This window comes from Cibotium barometz, chromosome 24 (assembly GCF_041138505.1).
Source record: "Cibotium barometz isolate CiBa-2024 chromosome 24, ASM4113850v1, whole genome shotgun sequence".
Classification (NCBI taxonomy): Eukaryota; Viridiplantae; Streptophyta; class Polypodiopsida; order Cyatheales; family Cibotiaceae; genus Cibotium; species Cibotium barometz.
Window position 1 is genome coordinate 28,694,587 of NC_141069.1, and position 21,243 is coordinate 28,715,829.

Consider the following 21,243-nt stretch of genomic DNA (forward strand, 5'->3'; position numbering starts at 1 on the left):
GCATTTATGGAGATATTCCTAAGTGGGTCGGCCATTTCCTTCATGTGGGTATTTATATGTAGCCTTGTCCCCTCACTTACTCACTTGTCTACTCACGCACTCATCTGGTGGTGAAGATCCACAGCGATAGTGGAGTAGCTCGTCAAGCCCTTGCTGCCCAACGAAGGCGTTGTATCCCCCTTCAAGTATTGCAAGTGCTAAGTAATATACTGGAGCAGCCCGCTCCTTCCAAGCAATCTCTGTGTCTCTCTCTCACTCTTGCGTTTGTTCTTTGCTGTCCATGTGTGTCACCTTCCGCTGCCCACTTTGACACTAAATGACAGGGTTTAGGTCTTGATCCTAGGATATATGAATTGTAACTTTTTCCTCTTTTGAATTGAAAATAAACACCGAAAGGGGCGCCGGACTTCGGGGCCAATCTGGTGTTGAGTGAGGAAGCGAAAATTGTCCTCTGTGTAATTAAAAGACCAGGTATTTTGTTAAGGAACCACTGCTTTATGTGATCATAGACCGGTTTCATTGGTTGCCTTGCCGGGACTACAATCACTTTTTCCTTAAGAAGTGAGCCTAGGTCTGTTGTGGGTGAAAATTCAGAGATTTGCAAGTAGAGAGACAGGATCACCAGCTCAGGAGAGCTAGGAGATCCCTATGATCCAAGAAGTAGGTGAGTCTTCCCAACCACCTGTATGTGTTCCTCCTCCTGATATGGTTATGCGTCAAGGACAGCTGGATGATGATGATTCATTTAAGACCTAGCTAGTTGCTGCTGTGAGACTGTATGTTCACACAGGTAATGCAGGACCCCAGATTTTTAACCTTTCTACAACCACCTAAGGTATCACAGCAAGTTGGGCAACCTATTCAAATTCCGGATCCAGTAGAGGTCCAAAGGGAAGGCAAGTATGCTGCGGATTCAATGGAAACGCCAAGGCTTGCAGAGTCAATGGAGACTCCAAGAGTGCTTCCTAATGTCGAGGAACAAGTGGCTGAAACGCCAATTTCACAGGCTTTGCCAGTTCAGCCCACCACTTTGCAATAACCAAATGTTGGCTCAAATGGACAAGGAAGTAGTTATCAAGCAATGCAACAGTTTCTCCCACCAACCTATGTACATCCTCGGTACTTTGGAGGTGGATCTGTATTTCAAAGCATGGCTGGTTACGCGCCTGGAAACCAAATTTATACACCAGGAAGAGTGTTTGGGGATGCACAAAGTTGGATGCCAAACCCCATGTATGGCAATATAGGCATGATCAAAATCAACAAGCAGGTATTACGTCTACAAGCCCTTTAAGTCAGTGGTTTGACAACTCCTATGCCACCTATCACTATCCCTATGCTTCAGACATACCCTATGGACCCCAGAGGCCGTCCCCTCTCGTGGTAACGCCCGTAGCGGCGTTACGGGAATGTAACACTAATCATGCTGAATTAACATGAAAAAGAAGTCCGAAAAGCTCCCACTTTCCTAAAGGGAAATGCTAGTCAATGGTGGAGTACATTGTTGATGCAAGGTTAAGCTCCAGCCACTTGGACTTATTTTAAGCAAGTATTTGCTTCTGCTTGGTTGACCAATGAGTTTGCGGTTGATGTTATGTCAGCTTGGCACAATTTGGATGCGACTAAATGCAAGGATCTGAAAGATTATAACAAGAAGTTTTGGGCGGCTTTGCTCCCCGTTACTTCTTACAGATTTGTGCCGTTAATTGAGCAGATAGAGAAATACTGTTGTGGGCTTCCTAAAGAACTGTGCAATTATTGTACAAAGACTAAAGTGACTACTTTGACCCAACTGATTGAAACTGCCACCACAGGTAATGCCTTGTTGCTCTGACAATCGAGTGGTTTTGGGGGCAGCATGCAAGAGGAAAAATCTGAGAAAATTTCAACAAAGAAGCCGTTCAAGAAACAGGTTTCTCAGACTCCTCAGAGCACATCTAAAGCATGGCAACCAAAGAAACTGTTAAAGAGCAGGTTTCTCAGACTCCTTCGCTTAGTTAAGGACATTTTATTCAACAAATTAATGTCTTCTAGCTTAGTGAGTCGGCCTTCTTCTTGAGAGACTATTTAAATGCTCCCACGTCAACCTTTGTAATACACTACTTCATTGCTAATATAATTAAAGCCTTCGTCGTCACTCTCTCCTCTCTCTTGCGTTTCTTTCTCCTGCGTCAACTTCTTGCGTGCATACTTTCCTTCCGCACTAGACAGGGAAGATGGCCCAGCCACTCTTCCACTCTATCCAATAGAACGAAAACAGCTAAACCAAGTGCATAGCCTAGCTATGACTTGGTCGAGTGGTGCCCAGCACCTCTTTTGCCTTTGCAAAAGTTGAATGCCCAGCACTCAATCCTCTTGCTAGGCAAGCATAGAACCAACCGCCCAGCACTTGATTCAAATCTTCGTCTTTAGTCCGTCTCTTCTCCGTTGAAGCCTCGAACGTCCACCTCTTCAATCCTCTTTGTAAGAGCTTCCAAAGCCCCAAACTTGAGGGCCTTTAGGGGCTGTTTTGGGGACTGATTTGAGCTGAAAAAGGGACTGTTTTGGAGCTGAAAACAGGGCTGTTTTGGGGACTGATTTGGGCTGAAAATGGGGCTGTTTTGGAGCTGAAAACAGGGCTGAATTGCACCTAAAATCAGGGCTGATTTGGTGCTCAAAACAGGGCTGAATTGAAGCTTAAATTAGGGCTGAAAATAGGAGTTCATAAACCCTAACCCTAACCCTAACTTTGGGAAGATGATGATCAAGCTTCCATGGAAGCTTGGGAAATTGAGAGAGTGTGTGAATGAAGAGCCAAAGGGGCCTTTAAATAGCTAAGCAAGTGGGTGAAGCATGCAAGGAGAGGATCACTTCAAAAATGCGCCATTTCATGCATGGAGGAGAGAGAGAGAGAAGACTCCACTTGCATGAAGTGTTGGCTTGAGTGGTGGTTGAGTTTGCTTGAGTTGGTAGTTGAGTTAACTGGCACAAACTTGAGTGGTTTGTTGAGTAAACTAGCTCATGCTTCTTCTCTTTCAAAAATCGATTTTTTAAATGTAAGAGTCCTTTCCCACACATTGGCCACTTTGCCCTTTGTGCTCCACACTTTAATGCTATTTTCTTTAAAGTGCCTAGCTGCCCCGCTTCAAAGATTGGACCAAATAGTTCTTAGAGGGTGTTCCCATGCTCTAAGGTACCTACAAAAATTCATTCATAGTGAAATTAAAGTATCCACACATTCACACTAGCTTTGTGCTTATGTCAAGGCGTCCCCGGACACACAAAGCTTGTACAAAGGTCATGTCATGCATTTACAAGCATAAAAATCAGCAATCAATGCATGTCATAAGCAGGCATGGATGAATGCACTGCTTGTGGATAAAGTCCCATCTCATCTATTGTGCTTGCCTGCTGAGCATTTGGCTTTCGTAGATCCATCAAATGCTAAGTACTAGCATTTGGTTCTCGTAGATCCATCAAACGCGACTAAGTACCATTTACGGGTTACGCGAGTACCGTAAATGGACTACTTGTCCAAGCTAGATCCATCAAGTGCCTACACTTGGTTCTCGTAGATCCATCAAGTGAAACTTTAACACTTACATCCCTAAATTGTTACTCATATTTATAGAGACACAAAATAGAGGCAAAAAGTGTTTCTATTATTTAGAAAAATGCCAATACAATGGAAAAGTGACATTTCCCCCCACTTTTATTCAGTTGCCCTCAACTGAAACTTCTATACTTTTGACATGCAAGTGTTCCGCTACCATGGCGGATTCTATCATGCGACAAAGGGTCTTATTGGGGTAAACCTTTAAGCTCCTTTGGATCGGGGCATGCAGTCCCGATTCAAACTTGCGCATTTTCTCCTCCTCTGAAATGGAGAGAAAAGGAGTAACCTTCAAAAGAGTTGCCCAAAACTCATCCACATAGGATGAGACACTTTCATCCTCTTTTTGGTGAATCCAATCCCACTCCATTTGCACATCTTTCTTGAAATCAGGAGGAAGAAATTGTTTGAAGAATTGCTTTCTAAACTCCTTCCAATTTCTTGCTTGCTTCTTCTCCAAAATCTTCATAAGCCACCAATCACAAGCCATTTTCCTGAGATACATGCCCACATGTCTTAATTTAGACTTCTCAGTGAAGTCTTCCTCCGCGAAAGCTACATCAAATTGTCGAATGAAAGAGAGGGCTTTGTTGACATCCCTCTTTCAATTATAGGTTTCAAATTTGATGTCCTTATCCCCAGCTTTGAAAATTCTTTGCTTCTTGGAGGATCTCTCCCTTGATGAAGAAGAGGAAGAGGAAGGAGAACGATGTCTCTTACGCGGCATGTCTTCTTGAATGATGGCGTTTGAAAGGTTGCCTAGAACGCCCTTCTCGATGAGGAGAAGGGAGTTTGAAAGGTTGCCTAGAACACCCTTCTCGATGAGGAGAAGAAGTAGGGCTTGAAGAGAAATTTGGTGAGTAGGAGGGGCTGCTTGAACGATCAGTTCCATAAGTACGTACCATTGATTCCGCACGTACTCGTGGATTCTCCTCATATCCTTCATGAATCTTGGATGGACCTTCTTGTCTTGGGAAACCAATCGGTTGGTCCTGCTCCATCCTTTCTCCTTGCTTACTAAGGCCTTCCAACGTGGCCTTGACTGCTGGGATAGAAAGCAAAGCTTTCAGTTCTGCTACCTCTCTCTTCAAAGAAAGAAATTCAGCTTCATTGTTACTTGTAGAATCCATGCTCTCCTACCCTTCGAAACACTTGATTCTCTCTAACACGATCAAGATAGTCAAGGGTACAACAGTGCCACCACTATGTGAGAGCCTGACGCCGGTGGGTCTTTCCAAACACGCTCAATTTTTCTAAAATCACAGATACCCCTCGTAAGGGTGCAAAATTAAGTCGAGGGTTACCTTGGCTAATCAAAGATCACGGTGTGGGGGATAATGACTCCTTGCAACTACTCAAGATCGTAAAAGATCTTACCTTGTGATTTCTTGGGGATCGCCTTCTCCTTGAGGAAGAAGAAGAAGAACCTTTGCTCTGATACCACTGTCACAGACGGTCGCGTGCCATTATAGAAATCACTTCCATTTTAAGATAAATAAGAGAGTATGATGAGATAACATAAAGAGAATGGAGAGAGTTGAGAGAGAATGAGACAGCACTAGGGACCAGAAGATGGGCTGGTCCCCCCCCTTTCGATATGATAATATTAAAGGGGAAAGATTTTACAAGCACATAGACAGGGAAGATGGCCCAGCCACTCTTCCACTCTATCCAATAGAACGAAAACAGCTAAACCAAGTGCATAGCCTAGCTATGACTTGGTCGAGTGGTGCCCAGCACCTCTTTTGCCTTTGCAAAAGTTGAATGCCCAGCACTCAATCCTCTTGCTAGGCAAGCATAGAACCAAGCGCCCAGCACTTGATTCAAATCTTGGTCTTTAGTCCGTCTCTTCTCCGTTGAAGCCTCGAACGTCCACCTCTTCAATCCTCTTTGTAAGAGCTTCCAAAGCCCCAAACTTGAGGGCCTTTAGGGGCTGTTTTGGGGGCTGATTTGAGCTGAAAAAGGGACTGTTTTGGAGCTGAAAACAGGGCTGTTTTGGGGACTGATTTGGGCTGAAAATGGGGCTGTTTTGGAGCTGAAAACAGGGCTGAATTTAGGGCTGAATTGCACCTAAAATCAGGGCTGATTTGGTGCTCAAAACAGGGCTGAATTGAAGCTTAAATTAGGGCTGAAAATAGGAGTTCATAAACCCTAACCCTAACCCTAACTTTGGGAAGATGATGATCAAGCTTCCATGGAAGCTTGGGAAATTGAGAGAGTGTGTGAATGAAGAGCCAAAGGGGCCTTTAAATAGCTAAGCAAGTGGGTGAAGCATGCAAGGAGAGGATCACTTCAAAAATGCGCCATTTCCCACACATTGGCCACTTTGCCCTTTGTGCTCCACACTTTAATGCTATTTTCTTTAAAGTGCCTAGCTGCCCCGCTTCAAAGATTGGACCAAATAGTTCTTAGAGGGTGTTCCCATGCTCTAAGGTACCTACAAAAATTCATTCATAGTGAAATTAAAGTATCCACACATTCACACTAGCTTTGTGCTTATGTCAAGGCGTCCCCGGACACACAAAGCTTGTACAAAGGTCATGTCATGCATTTACAAGCATAAAAATCAGCAATCAATGCATGTCATAAGCAGGCATGGATGAATGCACTGCTTGTGGATAAAGTCCCATCTCATCTATTGTGCTTGCCTGCTTAGCATTTGGCTCTCGTAGATCCATCAAATGCTAAGTACTAGCATTTGGTTCTCGTAGATCCATCAAACGCGCCTAAGTACCATTTACGGGTTACGCGAGTACCGTAAATGGACTACTTGTCCAAGCTGGTGTCTGGCTTCACATTGAAGCACACACCCTTAGACACACACTTGGCTCTCGTAGATCCATCAAGTGCCTACACTTGGTTCTCGTAGATCCATCAAGTGAAACTTTAACACTTACATCCCTAAATTGTTACTCATATTTATAGACACACAAAATAGAGGCAAAAAGTGTTTCTATTATTTAGAAAAATGCCAATACAATGGAAAAGTGACATATATTCCGGTGTGGCATAAGTACGTGCCAACCGCTCAGCCTTTCGCCTTGGATGTTCGTTTCCCTCCCCTTGAAATACCAGCCCTTCTTCATAGGAAGGGGAAAGCATTGGCCCAGCCACTACTTCCTCCTTGCGTTTTCCTTTGCGCACTCCCTGGACTGCATCATGCACCTCCGGCATAGCGAGGATACCCCGTATCGCTCCTAGCTCTTCACGGAGTGCATGAACTTCTGCTTCATAGTTTGGATTCGCAGCCATCTTCAATGTCTTCAAGGATGCTCCTTTCGTGCCCTTCGAAATACTCGATTAGTTCGATTACGATATAGGTAGACAAGGGTACAACAGTGCCACCACTATGTGAGAGCCTGACGCCGGTGGGTCTTTCCAAACACGCTCAATTTTGCTAAAATCAATGATACCCCCCGTAAGGGTGCAAAATTAAGACGAGGGTTACCCTGGCTTAATCAAAGATCACGGTGTGGCGGATAATGACTCCTTGCAACTACTCAAGATCGTAAAAGATCTTACCTTGTGATTTCTTAGAGATCGTCTTCTCCTTGAGGAAGAAGAAGAAGAACCTTAGCTCTGATACCACTGTCACAGTCGGGCACGTGCCAATAAAGAAATCACTTTCATTTTAAGAGTAATAAGAGAGTATGATGAATAAACATAAAGAGATTAGAGAGTTGAGAGATAATGAGACGGCACTAGGGACCAGAAGATGGGCTGGTCCCCCCCCCTTTAGATATGATAATATTAAAGGGGAAGAGATATTACAAGCACAAAGACGGGGAAGATGGCCCAGCCACTCTTTCACTCTATCCACAATGAATGAAAAAAAACAACTAAACCAAGCGCATAGCCTAGCTAATACTTGGTTGAGTGGTGCCCAGCACCTCTATTGCCTTTGCAAGAGTTGAATGCCCAGCACTCACTCCTCCTGCTTAGCAAGCATAGAACCAAATGCCCAGCACTTGATTCAAGTCTTCGTCTTCAATCCGTCTCCTCTCCGTTGAAGCCTTGAATGTCCACCTCTTCAAACCTCCTTGAGAGAGCTTCAAAATCCCCAAACTTGAGGGCCATTAGGGGCTGATTTAGGGCTGAAATCAGGGCTGAAATGGAGCTCAAATCAGGGCTCAATTGGGGCTGAAATCAGGGCTGAATTGGGGCTGAAATCAGGGCTGAATTGGAGCTGTTTTAGAGCTGAAAACAGGGCTGTTTTGGAGGCTGATTTGGGCTGAAAATGGAGCTGAATTAGGGCTGAGTTTAGGGCTGATTTGAGCCTAAAACCATAGCTGGTTTTCCATGCTGCAAACCCTAATTTTGACACCCGAAACCCTAACCCTAATTGGTGAAGATGAAGATCAAGCTTCCATGGGAGCTTGAAGGCTAGCTTGTGCATGAGAGAGTGTGTGAATGAGGGACGCATGGTACCTTTAAATAGATGAGCAAGTGGGTGGAGCATGCAAGAGAGAGATCTCTTCAAAAATGCGCCTTTTTGCATGAAGAGTGTAATGTGCAGCGGAAGCAATGTTGTATTTGGTCTGGAATTGGGAGTACCTGCACTGTAAGCACATAAACGCAAGAGAGAGAACACTGAGGCTGAAGCTTTTCCTTCATTACTATGTACAAGGGGATTAGTACAAGGCTGTACTCTGATCATGGCCCTAAGGACCCTATCTTGACCCTGGCTCAGCCCTATGGCAAGAGCGCAGAATGATGAAGAATGACGCCTAGCTTGCATATAAATACCTCCTTATGAAGCTGGTCGGCCACATAAGTGCCCACGACTTCATTTAATTAATAAATATGCGATTCTAGGCTTCATTCGAAACTGGGAAAATTTGCCCAAAATTGGGACTTTTTCTGCGATGCTGCGAGCTCTCCACTGGGCTCTCCACTGCGGTGGATAATGTCCATGTCCAAAGAAGTTTGGCACATGACATCCCCCCCGACTAATCTTGAAGAAAAGATTGCAGCATCTGTCTGATCAAAATGTTTTCTTCACCTCCAAAATGGTCCTCTGACTGCTGGTCCCTGGGATACTGGAAATCCCCTGCTCTTGGTCCTTGAGGTAAATTGGATCTGCTCCCTGTGTCTGAGCCTCCCAAATGTGGTATCTTGGTCAGTCCTTGACAGTCCCCCACCGTGACTATGGTATCCTGGCCTGTCCTCGACAGTCCCCACAGTCGATTGTGGTATCCTGGTCCGTCCTGGACTTTCCCCCACAGTCGGCCCCTGACTGGCCAATCGGAGTAGATCCCGGCCCTCGACCGCGAACGTAGACTTCCTCTGCTGCTGCTACTGCTACTGCTACTGATGGAAGAAACACAGCCTAGGAGTATGGCCAATCTGCTGATGTAGTGCCCTCCTCCAAAATATGCAAAGTACTGACGATTGCCGAGGAAATGAACTGCTGAATGTGTCGGACAGCCACTGAATATGGGTGCTCCACGATTGAGACTCCTCCCGATGTGCTGACTGCGATGGGGGAATGTGCAGACGCGATGTGGTAGAAAACCTCCGTGTGAAAACTCCCAACTGATAGGCTGAACCGAACAGATGTAGAGGTATATGCTGAAAACAGCCCTCTGATGGCAATAGATGTCGGCAAACAACTCGCAAATGCAAATCGGCTGCTACTTGTTCTTCAATGATGGGTACTGCTGTAGCTCTATCTGCTCTTGTGCTGGCTGAAATTGCAGGCTTGCTGGCTGAAACAACACTGATTTGCCACTCCTGCTCCAACACTGATGTGCAAAACTTGCTGGCTGATGCATCTGCAAAAACGCAAATGCTGGCTGCTGCTTTGCTGACCTGAAAACGCAGGTCTGATCTGCTGCCCTGCTGACCTGAAAACGCAGGTCTGATCTGCTGCCCTGCCGTCTGTACTGCTGCCTGGAAACGCAGATCTGATCTGCAGCCGTGCTGGCTGAAACGCAGATCTGAATGCTGAAAGTTGCTGCTGTAATGGCCTGAAAACGCAGATTTGACTGCTGCAGAACTGAAACGCAGATCTGAATCTGGACCCTTTCATGCTGAATTAGCTGGTGCTCCCCAAGGCTCGATCCGGAGCTCTGATACCAATGTAATGTGCAGCGGAAGCAATGTTGTATTTGGTCTGGAATTGGGAGTACCTGCACTGTAAGCACATAAACGCAAGAGAGAGAACGCTGAGGCTGAGGTTTTCCTTCATTACTATGTACAAGGGGATTAGTACAAGGCTGTACTCTGATCATGGCCCTAAGGACCCTATCTTGACCCTGGCTCAGCCCTATGGCAAGAGCGCAGAATGATGAAGAATGACGCCTAGCTTGCATATAAATACCTCCTTATGAAGCTGGTCGGCCACATAAGTGCACACGACTTCATTTAATTAATAAATATGCAATTCTAGGCTTCATTCGAAACTGGGAAAATTTGCCCAAAATTGGGACTTTTTCTGCGATGCTGCGAGCTCTCCACTGGGCTCTCCACTGCGGTGGATAATGTCCATGTCCAAAGAAGTTTGGCACATGACAAAGAGGGAGAGAGGGAGTACACTCCACTTGCATGAAGGAAAGCTTGAGTGAGTTGGTGAGTTAACTAAGTTAGTTGTTGGAGTTAACTGGCACATGCTTCTTCTTTTGCAAAAATCGATTTTTCAAAAGATGGAGTCATTTCCCACCATTGCCCACTTTGACCCTTTGTTCCACACTTTATTTGCTAAATTTTGTGAGGTGCCCAGCTGCCCATCTCCAAGAGTTTGGACCCAATGGCCTTAGGGTGTGTTCCCATGCTCCACAAAACCCTACAAAAATCATTTACAATGAAACTAAAACATACACTCATTCATACTAGCTTTTGTGTTAATGTCCAGGCGTCCCCGAACACACAAAGCTTTACAAAGGTCATGTCATGCATTTACAAGCATAAAAATCAGCAATCAATGCATGTCATTAACAAGCATGGATGAATGCACTGCTTGTGGATAAAGTCCCATCTCATCTATTGTGTTTGCCTGCTTAGCATTTGGCTCTCGTAGATCCATCAAATGCTAAGTACTAGCATTTAGTTCTCGTAGATCCAGCAAATGCGGCTAAGTCCCATTTACGGGTTACGCGAGTACCGTAAATGGACCTCTTGTCCAAGCTAGTGTCTGGCTTCACATTGAAGCACACACCCTTAGACACACACTTAGTTCTCGTAGATCCATCAAGTGCACACACTTGGTTCTCGTAGATCCATCAAGTGAAACCCTAACACTTACATCCCTTAAATTGTTTACTCACATTATATTGAGACACAAATAGGGGCAAAAAGTGTTTCTATTATTTAGAAAATGCCAAGTACATTGAAAAAGTGACACCTTCTGTTGATGAAAAGGTGGTGAGGATGGATGCCTATTCCACAGGTTGTGCCAGTTCAGTCTACCACCTTTCAGGGTCTTAATGCTGGATTATATGGGTAGGGAACTAGTTTCCAGGCTATGCATCAGGTTTTTCCACCACCCACGGTACATCCTAGGTATTTTGGGGGCGGATCTGTGTTCCAAAGCATGGCTGGTTATGCGCTTGGAAATCAGCAATATATGCCAGGAACAGTGTTTGGGGGCATGCAAGGCATGATGCCAAACCCCATGAATGGTAGTATTGGCATGCAGCAAGGTTTTCAATGCAATTCGAGCAATCTTGGCATGGCTGGTATTTCCGGACAGCAGTCAAATATGGCACCATTAGCTCAAAGTGTCAATAGTCAAGGAGCGCCGATGGTTCCTATTACAGTGCCCATGTTGCAGACGCTTCCTTATGACAATTTGGGAGTGTTTGAAAAGCCAAAACCATACAAAGAAGGAGGTGCAGCTGTGAAGTTTGACACTTTCAGTGGCTTTGAAGACAAGACAAAGGCTTTAGCTTTCCTCCAATAGTTTGATAGTGCATATTCAAGGGAAAATTTTACTGAAGCTTCAAAGGTCAAAAAGGCTATCACCTTCTTGAAAGGAAATGCGCGTACATGGTGGGCGACGCTGTTGATGCAAGGACAAGCACCTGCCACATGGATATACTTCAAGCAAATGTTTGCATCTGCGTGGCTATCAAATGAGTTTGAAGTTGAGGTTATGTCGGATTGGCACCAACTTAATGCAGCTACATGCAAGAACCTAGAGGAGTACAATAAGAAGTTTTGTAAAGCGTTGCTTTCAGTGACTTCTTATAGGTTGACACAGCAGATTGAGAAGTATTGTTGTGGGATGCTTAAAGGGCTCAGGAATTACTGTACGAAGAACAAAGTGGCTACCCTCACTCAGCTTATGGAGGGAATGCTTTGTTGAAAGGCGAAGACAATGGATTCTAGGGCAGCGAGAAAGGGAGTCAAGTGAAGAAAAATTCAGCAAAGAAGTCCTTTGTTAAAGCGACTCCCCAAGCATCATAGTGGCCCGAAAGAGCAGGTAAAGATAAGGACTCAGCCAATAAGTCTGAAGGACAAGCTAAGAAGAACAAAAGGAAGTCTTTTGTACGCAAATCATTTGAGTAGAAGAAGACTTTAATGGCTGAGAACAAATGCTTTATATGAGATCATCCTGGCCATTATGCTGCAGATTGTCCTGAGAAAAAGAGGCCAGCTGATTCTAAGGACAACAGGAAAGGGAAAAAGCCCAAACCACGGCCCGTTTAGTGCCAAACATGGTGGGTGATAAGCCAACTTCGGATGCGAGTGAATTATGCAAAGTGTGGGGTAAAGTTAGGACACTCATTTTCTTTGACCCAGGTGCAAAAGTGAACTTTATCTCACCAAAATTGGCTATTAAACGGGGCATTAAAGCTGAAGAAATGGGGTACATCAGAGGCAGGGTTGGCATGCCCTGGCCACTCAGAGTGTGTTACGATGGAGTTTAAACACCTTGCTCCCCTTTGTATTTCTCCATTGTGAACATCATTGCTAATCTGTCAAGCATTTGGTCATCATCTTCATTCTCTGCGCACTCTCTCTTTCACCAACTCTCTACGTTTTCTCTCTCTACGTGTGTGTGTGTTGCGCATCTGCCCAACTTTTACAGTCGTGGGCTTTTTGATACGGCGTGGGGAGAGCTGCTATATAAGAGCAACCTCCCCTCCCCAACTTCTTTTTTCTACATCAGTGTTTGTGAACGGATTTGCAGCCAAGCAATAGAGAGGCTCTAACAACAGAGTCTTCTCCTCTCTCCCTCTGCTTGCGTTTTCAGTAGACGTCCCCCTCTTTGGACTAGCGTTTTCCTGCCTACAAAAGTTTTCTGGCAGCCCTCTACCCATTGTGTGCTCTTTCACTCTATCTCCTACCATCACGCCCTTTTTCTCTTGCAGAACAGCCATCGCACTCTCTCTCCCCTTAACCTGTCCTAGCCTTTTTCACTATCCCTCTGTGTGCCTCTCAGCTCTAGGCTGTGTTCTGGATGCTGCGAGTATGTCGCTCTAGGGTTTCACCAAGACAATAATGACATCCCTTTGGTGTATGCTCAATAAAAGGCTTTTTACCAATTAGAGAGTAAGGACAAAATCCTTTGAGCCTATGGTCCGTAAAAGCTCTTTTCCCAATTAGGCAGTGATGACAGAATCCTTAAGCCCATGGTCAGCAGAAACCCGACTATATCCCTTCAAAACTTGCGCCCCTAACGATGACACACATGCAGAAATAAGATGGATACATCATAAAAAATTAAACATAGCTCATGAGCAATAACCGAAAATACCCTAACAAGAGGAACATTTGTTATTACTTTGTGGACTTCCGCAAAGCATTTGATACAGTGCTCGGGATTTGCCTATTACACAGTTTACATGTCATGGGAGAGTACCCTCTAAAATGACATGGGGTTTTTTATTGCCCTGTGTAAGTCACCAATTTGGTTGTCAACATTGCTTTTTGTCTATAGCTCTGCTTCTTCTGGTTTATCCTTTAGCTTTTGTTTTTTCTCAATTCACATTCAAACCATAGCAACCAAGTATGAGATGGGACGACAAAGTATAATACCCGTGCTAGACATCTTTTTTGAGGGGCCAAAATAAAAAACGTGATTTTTAAAAAATATATAACTTTCGTCTAGGGCCTTCGGAATGAGTCCTCTTAAATAGATAATGGATCATGATGGTATAGATGATCATATCTAGGATTCTAGAGTCGAAACACACGTGACACAACATATTCAAATTTAACATCATTCAACTGTCAAATTTAAAGTGAGGAGAATTGGGGTAATGGGGAGGTCCCATAAACTGTGCATAAAGGAGAATGATCAAGTGCCTCGACCACCAGGGGAGGGGCAACTAGCTCTGCTCGAATAATCTCCTGTGGTACCGAAGCCTTGGCTCTAATCATCCGCGAAATGATAGAAACCAATCTGAAAATCACCCAGCAACCTCGGGGCAACTGAACCAAAAGCATGCCGTAGGGGGGCGACTGAAGAAGCCCAAAACCAGGATCCAACTGAATCCTGTTAAGAAGCCCAAGCTGAACAGAACCTGCTGCTGGGATGAGGGAGAAGACACCACTAGGAAGAAGACATAGCCCTAGCTTGCTTTCTTCTATTTTGCATATGGGATATATCAATCCGGAGGCATTGTCCTCCGATGACAGAAGAAGCATAAAGGTGCCTTTGCCTTAGATCAAGATGTCCTCTATATTGCCATCTCTGATGGAGAGCGAGGCATTGCCCCAGTCCTTGAAAGGACAGCCCACCAATCTGCGATGAGAGCTCGCCAGGCTTTGTATTTTAACATCAAAGATTAAATAAAATAATTAATTCCATTTTATTTGAATTTACTTTTGGGAAGAATCAAGGAATGTGTTTACATATGTATGTATGTATGTATGTACATACACATATATGGGTATGTAAATATACACACAAACATACAACACACATACATACATGCTCTATCATTGACCAAACTCTTGATAGACTTCTTGTTGGCCTCTTCCACACACACACACACGTGCACACACACACCTGCACTATCAGTGACCAAAATCTTGACAGGAGTCTTTTTGGGCCCCTCCAAAGGTGGAAGGGGAGGCTAGGTAGACTAGGCAAACAAAAGCATGGTATGCAGAGGGGTTTCACCCTTCTCCCTTTTGACTATCACCTCTATCCCCTACTAGAGAACAACACAGGAGATCTTAACAGACCCTATAAACAGATATAATGGGGTAGAAGCAGAAACAGGGGTGGAAATAAAAAAAATTTACCTCCATCTTGCCGATCGGGTACAACTTTGAAGTGCAGATTCGTGCCTTTCTTGCACTTGATCGAATAGGTAGCATTTGTGAGATCAATCCACGAAGCTGGGTTAAGACGAAGGCCAAAAATCTTGTCGCCACTTCTTGTGAATCCAGATGTTTCCTTGACCTTGCTTGCTGCATCGGACAGACTTGTCCCATCCGGCACTCCCGTGCATGCTGCAGAATGGTGATTCTCCACCGCTTCTTTGCTTGCAGCGAGCTCCTCTCCAGACCGTATGACGCAGTAGAAGAGGTTGCAATCCCACTGCACGTCCAGAAGCTCGTCCATTAGACTCGATAAACCACCCTGCGAACGGACGGAGTTTTGAGCACACCGTTCCTCTCCCTACCTTTTGCTCAAAACCTTTCCGGCGGTCAGAGCCTTTACTTTCCCTCCTCCACCTTTTGCTCAAAACCTTTCCCGCTGTGCGCAGGCTCCGAGTTCAATAAAATCCATGGGCACCAAAATCTTGGAATCCCTTAAATAAATAAGAGACAAGTCTGCACACAGAGAGAGAGAGAGAGAGAGAAAGAGAGAGAGAGAGGGCTCGAAAGGAGAGAGAAAGGAAGGGAAGAAGAGAGAGACGGAAGGAAAGAGAGAGAGACGAGGAGAGAGAAAGATTGCATTTTTTGTAGGAAGGAAATAAGGCTAAATCTGCAAATCCATCGCAAAATTCAACAAGAAAGACCTATCTTTATCCTAAGTTCACCTCCTTTGCAATCAAGGCCCATTTTCTAAATTAGAGCTGGGGCCTTCCCTTGGCTGCGTCTGCAAAGCAGCCCCTACAAGCACATGTTATGCCTTGAGATATCCTCGCACTTGGCAACATATCCACTTATAGAGCACTGCCTCGCACAAACTTTTGCATCCGTCCCAACCTTACAACCTCATCGTGGATTTGTTTGCCCTTGTCGGCTGCTCTTGTAGTGGACCCGAGAGAGAGGGAGAGCAAGAGAGGGAGACAATACCTGAGGGTTCTCCCGCTTCTGCAACCCCGTACCTTTCGATCTAATCATGGATTTGTTTGCCCGCCGTGAGACAACACCATACGTGGCATACATGATTATTAGAGCGGTACCCAACACAATGTTGTTCTGCAACAACCCTGTTGTGCAATCTTGGCATGGATTTGTTTGCCCCTTGGTGTAGCCCAACAAACATCAATAGCTCTGCCTGGCAAGTTTCATCATGGATTCTCTTAAAAACCTAAAAATTGACTTATATACTTTGGGCTTTTTTAGAGATGGTTTCATACTTAGTAAAGAGCTCTATTTACAAGTTGGAAGCCCATGACCCCAATTACAAACGGGTTTTATAATTACAAGGGGGCTTTAATAAAAATAGGTGTGGGAGGCTTTTTACAACAATAGGTGCGGAAAATAATTAATTCTTCACTTATTGCCTCGTTTCCCACAACTGCTCCCGTTGACTGCTTGCATGCTTCGTGGTGGTCACATGTTACTGGTTCCCACTTCTGCTTCCACTTACTTCACTTTCTTCCATTTGCTTGCTTCATAGCTCCAAATTATTCCCGTAGCATTGCTTTTTAAGTGCATTCTCCCGTGAATACTCCATATTTGCTTCGTATGTGCTCACGTTCTGTATTTCCTGAAACACTCCCCCCTTCCCAATCTAGCGACTGTCCTCGGGCGTGATTATGAGGCACCCGGTGAATGTTGAAGTGATTGTACTGGGAGATTTGATTCGGTGAAGACATGAAGATCTTGGGGAATTCTGCAAACATTCTTAGCATAATCCTGGTATGCAACATTAAGCGAAGAGAACTGTATCCACAAAATGGTTGCTTTAAGTAAGTAATATGAGTGTCTCATGAATGTTAGAAGATGATGGTTAGTTATGTTTGGCAATGTTGTCTATTTTAAAGAAATAGACACCCTTGTTATAGCTAGCCCATTTTCGCAATTCAAAGTTGGGTCTTTTTTTTGTACTAATTAATCATTGAATGGCAAGAAAAATATTTCTTTTATAGTATAGTTTTCAACTTGATTAATAATACGTAGCCAAAGTATGAATGTATGAAATGCAGTTAGTAAGCGATATGTTAGTAGCAACCAAGTTATGAAAACAACTTCTAAGGACTAAGGTTACCAGTGATACATATTGATTTGTGTCAGAGTAGGACTGTCTTTCGTTTGAGCAGTGTGTTGTGTTATGGGGTTATGAATGGTGGTAGAAGATTGATGCCCTGCTTGATTGATGTTGCTTGAAGCTCTGCTCTCCATAGTGTTTATTATGCTATAAAGATTTGGCGCTAGTCGACACCAAATTTGGCCGAGGGAAAAAACCCAATGGGAAAAAGTGCCCTGGCTTGTCAATCTTATTGAGTATGTACAAATGCTAGAGTTCTCTTTAGATTGTGTCTTATGTGAGGATGGTGCATGGGTGGAAGCAATAACAGTGATTAATGCATGTGTCCAAGGGTGGGACACTCTAGTATGCATTCACAAAATATGCAATCGAAACAATATGCAGTGCATGAGAAGAGTTTTGGTGGGTGCTCTTAGAAGTAAATGTAGCTTATGGAGCACTTAGAAGCACTCCAATAGCTAACATTACTCCTAAAAGGGTGTCTGATGTCGAGGTTTCTCCACTCTCCTTACCGTGCACATGTTGGTATGGCCAATTTTGCAACTGCATGCTCTAAAATATGTTTATGTGTCTATTTAGACCATGATATGATGATGTGCAATGAAGTGAGTGCCCAGGAGTGATGTTAGAACCATGGTGGAAGTGCTAGGGTCCCAACTAGGTGATTTCTGGCAATGTGCTTGGGACACTCATGTCCCAATTCACTTTTGATTTTTGATGGAATTTTGTCTAGGCTGACTTTCTTGAGACTGCTCCACCCTCCTGGTGTGGTTAGAACTGCTTCTAGCCATGTGTTTTGAGAACAACAGACAAATTTGAGGCTGAAAAGTCTGAAATATGCCTAAGTGCTTGATTAAAGCTGATTTTGGAAGATTGAGATTATGCACTAGTGTATGAAAGTGTTCATGATGAGGTGGACAATCATCTTAAAGGCTTGAAGTTGTCTTTTTGATGAAGTACTTGGGACACACGTTTCCCAAGTTATGAATGATTTTGCAGCATTTCTGGGTTAGACAAGCTTATGAATGATGTGAGCAATGCCATTGAGTGCTTGGAAATGAGTCTGAACTTATGGATGAGATGTGAGAAGCATTCTTGTGGCTAAATACTGTGAAAATGACAAGGAAGTTGGGACATGGCTATGTTTGTGAAGATTGAGGTGAATCAAGTGCTCAAATTTGTTAGCAAAGGCAGTGGGGAACAGAATTGACACAAGGTTGGCTATTTTACTGACATGTCTTGGGACACGCATGTCCCAAGTCAGGTATGTTTTTACTGAATTTTTGAGCTTGGCTAGGTGAGAAAAGGCTTGGCCATCATTTGGGTGTGCTTGAACTTTGCATTTGAGAAGATTGAAGAAGGATTGAGGGCATTTTTTTAGCTAGAGCCTCTGAAAAAGACCAAGCATTGATTTTTCATCCATTTATGATGCTGGGCTATGGGATATGCACATGAGAGTGATGAGGGATGTGAAGTGTAGGCTTATGGGATAATCTTTGATGCATTCAATGTAAGTGCTTGGTACACGCGTGTCCCAAGTCACTGAAGACTTTTTGACATGCAATCATACTTTTAGGATCCTCATAGGCTAGTGATGTTGGGTAAAGGCAGTGTGCCTGCACCCAGTGTCCGGCCACCCACATGTGTACACATTCCTTATTCTTTATACATATAGAATAAGGGGCTCACTCACATTAGCATTGTGAGGATAGCTCCACCCTCATCCTGTGTGCCTTCTCTTTTCTCTTCCTCTTGTTTGCTCTTGTGTACGCTCCCGCCGTCCTCATCAATTGACTATTTTGGTGTGCTTGGTTCCTGATTTGACTGTGTCCTTGAAGTGTAGAGACCAAAATTGTGAAGTTGGAGACTTTGTGTAATTCTTGACAAATCAGGGTGATAACAAGAGGCAATCATGCATCAATATCATGAATGGGAAGGGCTAAGTGTACTCTTGAAGCTGGTGTGGTCAGTTCCTATTTCTGACTGAGTGGCATGGGACACACGTGTCCCAAGTCACTGATGACTATGCATGAACTGAGTTGTGCCTTATGTTCCCCATGTTATTCCCAAGCTCTGGTGAAATTTTGGTGCTATTTGAACCCTATTTACCCGATCATGCAATGTGTTTTGTGTATGGCAATGTGCGGGCATGATTTCAATGATTGCATGTGATGCAAGTGATGCTTTGATGTAAAAAGCATATACAAAGGTTCATTATGATGTACTTAATGCCTACCTCTCATGACTCAGTGATGGGTCGCTCGTGCTGGGCTGTAGGAAGCTTGGTAACGCTCGTGCACATGGTGGCTCTAGCTCTCCCCAATGCTTGTAGAATGCAAATGACTAGTTTTTTGGCTTCTAAGTGCTTATACCCTTGTGAGTGTCTGTCCTACCCAGAGTGTTTTTGTGCACCAGTGTGCTCATTAGACCTTATACTTACGCTATGGGTCGAATTGCTCCTGATTCTGAGCTTCCAAGCTCCTGTTAGGTCGTTTTTGTCGTTTCGGAGCCGTGGCGGATAAGTGAATTTTTCAACTTTCTCCGAATGATGTCCCGCCTTCTTGGATGGTCCGATATGTGTTGCAGATGACCCATTTGAGGTTGGATTAATTTTTCGGTCATCCTATCATCTGTTAGTAAGCCCCCATTATCTGCTACCATAGAATTTGATACTTGAGGGAGAAAGGGATGGCTCAACAACCTCCTCAATAGCATCCTCAAGGTCAAGGATACACACCATAGATAAGACATCCAAACTACCCAATCCAAGGTGTGGAACGTGCACAACCAGTCTTAGGACATCAGCCACCACTACTTGGAGCAGCTATAGTTAGATATATGCAACCAGAGGATGAGCATCATGACAAGACCTTAGTTTCGGTCAATTATTATGGAGAAGAGGGAAATGAGTAGCCAAGCCAGCAAGCTTCAACCTCTATGTATCCACATGAAGCACAAAAATTTGTACAAGAGGGGCAATACCAAATGGATCATAACACTCTATGGTTCATTGCCAACATAATGGCCAGACCAACAGGACCTCATGGGCCTAGACCATATAAATCTGGGCCATCTCCAACCGCTCCTCCGGGACCTTGCTATAAATTTAGCGATAAATAGCAAAAAATAGCCAAAAATTAGTAAGCCCCCATTATTACCCGCCTGAAAAATCTTAAAATTGTCTGTAAGTGCAATTGTCAAGAAAGATAAGCAAAAAGTGTTAACGGTCTTAAGATTTGGCGCTCTTTTGACACATTTTCTGATATTTTGGAGCCAAATATGGCCTACGTGGCTCATGTACGCACACCTATGGGCTCATGTATGTGGTCCCTTGTGCCAAGTGTGGCCTATTGTATCCAAAATTTTTGCCGTAAGAGAGCATTTTTGGCTTTTGCTTCTCTCTCTCTCTCTCTCTCTCTCTCTCTCTCTCTCTCTCTCTGAACTGCCTCTTCTTGCTTATGCCAGTCTACAATGTCATGGATTGACTGAGTGAGTGGCATACCTCCCTCCCACTTGTTCTAAGTCATCTTGACTTATTGGTTTTCAAGGCAAGTGCGTGCATGGGTGGTGGTAATAGTGCCTAATGCATGGCCTTGTAATATGACCCTAACATACTTATCACAGTCAATGCAATTGAAACAAGTAATGTTGTGCAAGAAGCGGGTCTTGGAGCAGATGTGATCCAAGGGTATTTTTTGTCGAGGCTTCCCGTTGCTTGTCCCTGTTCTGGTGTATCCTGTGATAGTGCCTTTTAAACTTGTCCATTCTGAAATTCATTAAGATGTAGACAAGTTGCTGGGCGGATGCTTTTAGGCTTGTAGATCCTTGTGTTTTGCCAATGTTGAGCTCTGATTTACTGCAAGTTGCAATATCTTTGAGCGGAGCATGAGGTTGATCAATTGTGTAGCTTTTTCCTTGCATACTGGCCGGTTTTGGTATCCACTTGCCCTTTTCTTGAGCCGTAGCCCGCTTGACAGGTATAGTCCTAGTTGGCAGAGTTAGTGGACCTTCTTTAGCTTCTTTGTGTGTGGGTTGTTGCATTTTTGCTTGCTTGGGTATCCACTTTTGTCGTGTGACACCGATAATTACTATTGGATATCTTGGTGTCAGCTTTGGTCTCTGTTCTTTTGGCGCAGTGTCTGGTTGTTTTGGGATCCAAACAAGGTACTCTCCTTGATAGTACCTTTGTGCTTTGAGGACACTCTTTGGAATCCACCGTGCGGTTGTTTGTAACGTTGGTTCTTTATTGTGTTGGCAGCTTTGTGGTTGCAGGCTTTGTTTTTGGAGATTTGGCTGAGTGTAAGAGGCTCTT

General features: G+C 44.2%; 1 protein-coding gene and 1 pseudogene across 2 annotated transcripts in view; one reads left to right on the plus strand and one right to left on the minus strand.

Moving 5' to 3' along the window:
* LOC147625122 (crinkler effector protein 8-like) overlaps nt 1-15,642 on the minus strand; it is a 33,389-nt gene extending 17,747 nt beyond the window's left edge. The window contains exons 1-2 of one of the 2 annotated variants that reach the window (XM_086818398.1): nt 15,172-15,635; nt 14,789-15,086 (exon numbers count right to left, since the gene is read on the minus strand). Coding sequence is in view for 1 of the 2 variants with exons in the window: in XM_086818397.1 (XP_086674523.1) it covers nt 14,789-15,110 (322 nt within the window). In the remaining variant the exon portion in view is untranslated. Of the gene's footprint in view, nt 1-14,788 lie in introns of both variants that reach the window. The other variant, XM_086818397.1, reaches the window with a different exon arrangement.
* On the plus strand, nt 10,700-13,531 carry LOC147625125 (uncharacterized; annotated as a pseudogene).
* Nucleotides 15,643-21,243: the final 5,601 nt, after the last annotated feature.